Source organism: Euprymna scolopes, chromosome 24 (assembly GCF_053919585.1).
Source record: "Euprymna scolopes isolate OS-2025 chromosome 24, ASM5391958v1, whole genome shotgun sequence".
Taxonomy (NCBI): Eukaryota; Metazoa; Mollusca; class Cephalopoda; order Sepiida; family Sepiolidae; genus Euprymna; species Euprymna scolopes.
Window position 1 is genome coordinate 21556467 of NC_136505.1, and position 6092 is coordinate 21562558.

General features: G+C 37.5%; 1 protein-coding gene across 1 annotated transcript; it reads right to left on the bottom strand.

Annotated features, from left to right (window-relative positions):
* Positions 1 to 4198: 4198 nt before the first annotated feature.
* On the bottom strand, positions 4199 to 5394 carry LOC145246454 (uncharacterized). Its single transcript, XM_080108073.1, has 2 exons — positions 5280 to 5394; positions 4199 to 5022 (listed from the first exon to the last, which is right to left on the bottom strand). Exons 1-2 carry the CDS (start codon positions 5392 to 5394, stop codon positions 4199 to 4201), a joined length of 939 nt encoding a protein of 312 aa, XP_079964199.1.
* Positions 5395 to 6092: the final 698 nt, after the last annotated feature.

Here is a 6092-nt window from a genome sequence, read left to right on the forward strand (position 1 = left end):
ATCTGCGGAGTTTCGAAGAAATACTTTCCTTGTCATCAAAGGGTAGGAATTAGCAAAATGCGGGATCGGATTTTGCATACAAAAGTATTTGATGAAACTGCAAGTAAGTCAAAGATCTTACTTGATAACAAAAAGTGAAGCAGAGGGAATATGGTGAAGAAAAAGGTGATTACACGTGAATGGATAGTCTGGTGAAAGGTAAATTATCCAATCACGGTAAAATCCAAAAATATAAATCCAAGAAAGTTAATTGAATTTTCCATTCGCACAAGTAAAATCCAAGGAAACCACGTAATTGGAAAATGGTCCAAAATAATCCAAAAGGCCGAAATCTATAGAATAATTCACAAATATGTACAAGGAAAAGGGGAAAAATTCCAATAATATTAATAAAAGAAAAATAAGATGATTTTCATACGGCTGCCGAGACATAATGTAAAATATATATATATATATATATATATATATATATATATATATATATCTGTTTCGTAGTACAAAATCAATCACTTAATTATTATGTCAGTCAGTGAATCTATTTTGCCCTTAACTCATCACTGATTAATATCATAATTAAGTGATGTATTTTGTGCTACGACACAGATACTGTCAAGAATTGTAAATGTCAACTGAATTAAAGGAATAAATTGTAAGATGATCAACATCATGAAATTTGGAATATAGACTTTTGTCATTCATTCAATATATGCTCTGTAATTACATTGAACTTCTTAAATAAGGTTGTTATAATATAAAAAGAAATATAAATGAATAAAGAATATTTCCAGAGAAAAAAAATATACATATATATATACACGTGTGTATATGTTGTGTGTTGGAGAAAACCAGAAAAACATTAGTACCGTATGTTTCAGAAACGAACCAATATTTAGTTGGACTAAATTTGTTGACCAAATATATAAAAGGACCAATACTTGGTCTCTTTAAGACTCTTAATTTCAATCTTCGCTATTACCATTTTCGCATTTTGAATATTGCACTTTCTGGTGTTCTGAGCATATCGCATGAGTGACTGCTCGCCAATCTTTCACGAGAAACACCCGTCTGGCTGAAACTACTGTCAATAATTTTCCCCACTCTTTATCTGTGCCTAAATCCAACCGTAGATTCCATGATCAAAGCTTCTTTCTTAGAACTGCACGCCAGTGGAACACTCTGCCGCTTACCTGTTTTCCACCCGACTACAACTTGGACGTCTTCAAGTCCAACATTAACAAACTCCTGACAAACCGCCCGCTTAAGTAAGACACTCTATCAAAACCCCCAATACTAATGATTACTACAATACTATCCCATTGATTACTGTACACGCAATAACCCTTATCCCTAAGTAGCCTTTGGGCCTTGATAAGTGGCGACCCCCATGTAAAAAAAAAAAAAAAAGAAGTTTTGTTCCCCTTCTTTTAGGTTTGAGACCGACAGTATCTGATCTTCTCTAACGCATATATAAATAAATATTATGGATTTATTTTTTAAATTTTCTTAATAATCGAACACTCTATGGATTTTTCTCCCACTAACTTTACATACACACACACACACATATATATATATATATATATATATATATATATATATATATATATATAAATATATATATGACCATGTATGTTTGTTTGTATGAGGGTAAGTGTCCACCAAACTATTTTGTCAATTTTTGGTTTACAAACTTGAAACGATATATAGAGGATTTCCCTATAGAACAAATTCGATTTGTTAAAGGGTCAATATTGATAAAATTTGGTACTTGGCAGGTGTAAGTCGACTAAACATGTTATATACATTTATGTCTTTAACAACATTATTAACAAAAAAAAGCTATATAAATCAATTTTGTTCAACATCGTGTTCCTTTCAAATAATTTTTCTTTAAAGCTAATCAAAATTTTCTAATAGACTAGCTTGGGTGCCTGGCGTTGCCCGGGTGTTTGGAAGTCAAAAGCGTCGAAATTAACCAAAGTCAATCCAATGGTGACGATGACCTGCTAAAACGTCGGCGAAAAGAATCGACCTCTCTTTGTACAAAACGGCCGAGTTGAGGGTAAAGGAATTAATGCTTTTGCCCAATTTTCGATATTTGTCGTCCAAGATGTTGAGCTTCAAAATGATACCAATCTTGTCAGGATCCGTTGCCTCTGTCGAAAATATTGGGAGACATAAAGACATACATACATTTAAACAGACAGATGAGATTTATATTATAGATAACTGTTTTTTTTTTTTGTTGTTGTTGTTATCCCATTTGAATCGTAAAAGCTTTGTAGAAACAGAACAGAGTCGATTCCTTTTGTTCTCGTATGACCTTTCCATTTTGTTTTGGGGGATTAATCTTTGCCTTTTTTTAGATTTGGATTAATGTGTACGAGATCAGCACTGGATTAGTTTCAAAGTCTTAATCCCACTTATTTCTATAGGAAATCAATAATACTAGAATATCCTAAGATTATTACGAAAAAATATCCCGGGGGTGGTGGCGGGGTAATGCTTCAGAAGAATTATTGAAGAAAATGACACGGTCAGCAAAAACGATCAGTAAATCAATCTGACGCATTTTATTCTTAGTATTCTATCCATGCTCATTTCACTGACTAGAACCGATTAAAAGAGGTCAATCTTTAACCTGACCTTTCAGAGGAGAGGTCATCATTATATCATATGAATCCGAAGATTCTATTGTTGGCATTCATTTTGCCAATATTTTTCTGGACAGAATTCTTTCTAGAAAAACAACGGGTACTTATGGAAGGGACCACGTGAAGGTTTCACACATCTTAACTGATAGTGATTTTGCGGAACACACGAGATTCAAACTTGGAATACACACGTCATCAATTTGTGTCGTTAACTATTTAACCACTGTCACCTCCCATAAGTGGTATAATGGATACCAATGTTGACACTGGAATTTGATAAACTAACTTCCAATCTGATCAGATCTGCTACATTCGTTTACGTTGTAATATTATGGAGAAAAGGTATCAACGTAAGCCAGTACAACAACAATAATGTTTAATAATTTTTTTTTCATTTGGGAGTCACCATTTATCAAGGCCCGAAGGTCACTCGAGGATAAGGGTTAATGAATGTAAGGTGGTAGTGTAGTAATCGTTAACGGTGTAAATTGAGTTGAATTTGATTATTTAAGGGGGGGGGTCTCAACAAGAACTTGTTTACATCGGATTTGAAGGTTACTGTGTTGGATTCAACCGAGAAGCAGGCTAGCAGAAAAGTGTTCCACAGGCGGGTAGTTCTGAGAAAGAAACTTTGTTCAGGGAATCTGCATTTAGATTTAGACAGAGAGTGGAAGGAAAACATATATAATAGTTGTAACTAGTCAAGTGTTTTTTGTGAAAGTTTGGCAAGCGACAAAGTTCTGGCAAATAACGTTCAAGCAAAGACAGGCTCGCAGCGTCTCTTCTGTGGGAAAGAAGTTGCAGGGAAGAGAAAAGGGCATCACCTAAGTTTCGAAGTCGGTTTTGTACTCTATCAAGGCTAGATAAGGTGCGCCCAGCAGCTCCTACCCAAATGTGACAAGAGTACTCTCTTTCAGAGCATACCTGGCTCTTATACAGATAGAGAAATGCATCGACAGTGAGATACCTTCTGGAGCGGTAGAGTGATCCAACAATTTTTCCAGCAATCTTGGCAACAGATTTGATGTACGTTTTCCATTTCAAATCAGGAGTGAATGTCAATCCCAGAAGCTTGTCTAGACATGGAGCTTCCCCAAGATGAGGGCTTCCTTTTTTGTTGTTGTTTCATCCAATGCCACAATGCCAGTAGGCGCAGGTGAAACATGAACAAATTCCGATTGCCAGAATTCTCAGTTGGTCATTGCAGCAACCAACTCAGTTTCTGCCAGACCGATTTCCTATTAAATAATGGATTTCAGTGTTACACATGGACGTCCAACTCTCTATTTTGTGTCTGGAGTCCAAAGTAGGAGCTTTCCTGCCAGTTCATCATTGCGACTAATATGACTGGCAAGTGCTAAACGTCTCTGTCTCACAATACTAGAAACATGAGGAAGGGAACCATACATTGACTTGTTTGTTAGGTGACTTTTCCAGGATATTTTGTAGGCTAGTCGAAGCATTCTTGTCTATTTGCTATCCAGATGTTTTTCGATATGATACACTCAGCGTCCGTGATTCTCAGCTGTACAGAAGGATTGACTCTATGCTTTGAAGACCTTGGTTTCTTGATTGATTGGAGATTTCCATAGTTTCTCTAAAGAATGAAGTGCACTCCATGCTGGCACGATCCAAACATTCATATAATCTTTGCTTTTGGAATAGCCTCCCAGGTATTTGAACTCGTCAAAACAGTCAATTTCTAATCCATCCGATGAAAGCAATGGTGCGTTAGAAGATCGATTTAGATGCATGTACTTTGTTTTTGGAGCATTGAGATACAGCCCAAGGTCTTGACAAGCCTTCTCGACTTGTTTCAGAAAATCCTGAGTAAACTCAATACAATCCTCAAGGAGTTCAATGTCGTCAGCATAGTCCAAGTCCGCTAGCATTTCAGCAGAGTGCCTACTGCTATGGCATTGTTTCAAAGTAAGGCCATCACTACTAGTGATTGATGTGTGACGCTCATAATGGATAACAATTATTAATAGAAAAGTAGCAAGCCGGTTTGCCTGAATAACTTCTGTGTCAAATTCATCTGTATCTCCTTCCGGCATGATCACCACTGTGGAAGTGTCCCTGTACATCACATGAATTGTGCCGACAACTCTTGTGGGAATTCCATAGGCTGCCAGAATTTCAGTCATTTGGGCACGATTAATGAAGTCGAAAGCCTTGCAGAAGTCAATGAAAATTATGATAGCCTCCTTCCTGTGGTTCTTCAGTTCCTCAACAATTCGTCGGAGAGCAAGAATGTGGGATATGGTTGACCGTCCCTTATGGAATCTATTCTGGTACGGACGCAAAACTTCATCGGTGACAGGTCCAATTGTGTTAAGTAGACAGCGATTATAAATCTTGGCTGCAACTAAGGAAAGTGAAATTCCTTTTTAGTTGTCCGTTTTGGAGAGATCACCTTTCTTTGATGTAGGTATCAGACCAGGTATGCTCATTCCAAGCAGAGTTCGATAAACTGTTGAAAGACTGTAACATTGACATCGCATCCATACAAAAACACCGTCTTGTGCACGCCAATACTGATCCTGAAATAGTTATCCAAGATATTGGATCATCAACTTTGTTCACGTCATCAGCCATACGTAACAATACATAGAGCTACAATACATGGCATAGGCATTGCAATAAGCATCAAGCTACTGCCTCTTCTTGAATCTGTGAAGAAACACAATGAGCGCATCATGACTGCTGCATTCAAGGGTAATCCGAAGACCACTGTCATTGCATGCTACTCTCCTCACAGCGCTCTTGATAGCACCATTGTTGCAGACTTCTACTTGAAATTGATGTACCATTACACTCAATGCTATTTATTGGAGAGGATATGAATGCTCAGGTCAATATAAGCTTCTCCTATAATACCGATCGAAATAGCGTTTTTCTTCACGATTTTATTCAACAGCACCTCGTCGTGGAGAATACATCATTCCAAAAAGCACTAAGTAAACTTTGGACATACAGATCTCCAACAGATGCATTGTCTCAAATAGATTTTGTCATCTACCAGAAGCAATTGCGTAACAGCATCAGTGAGTGTCGTGCCTACTCATCCTCCAATCCTGTAGGTAGCGATCATCGTACGGTAACTGCAACTGTCAAGCTCAGTGTGCGTCGCCCTGATCATCCTGTCAAGAGAAAACTATTCTGGCAGGTGCTTTTGCGTGACAACGTCCTCGCTGCTCAAATTGATGACACTATCTTCATACGTTTCAACAACTTGCCCAGAGAGAAACAAGATTATACATCTTTTGTTTCAGCTGCAACATCAGTTGGCAATGAAATACTCCTGCCAAGACCACCGAGACCTACAAAAACAGTGGACATTGAACCAGTCTTACCTGCACGTAAGACGACTCTTCCCGCATCAACTCAGACCATTCATTCTGCTTAGAGACACCTCCGGAAAACTTTTGATTGCTA

Coding starts and splice junctions, on each gene's coding strand:
- LOC145246454 (XM_080108073.1), bottom strand. CDS start 5,394: ATGACAGTGGTCTTCGGATTACCCTTGAATGCAGCAGTCATGATGCGC. Junction 5,023..5,279: donor TATTGCAATGCCTATGCCAT/GTATTGTAGCTC, acceptor CACTTTCCTTAG/TTGCAGCCAAGATTTATAAT.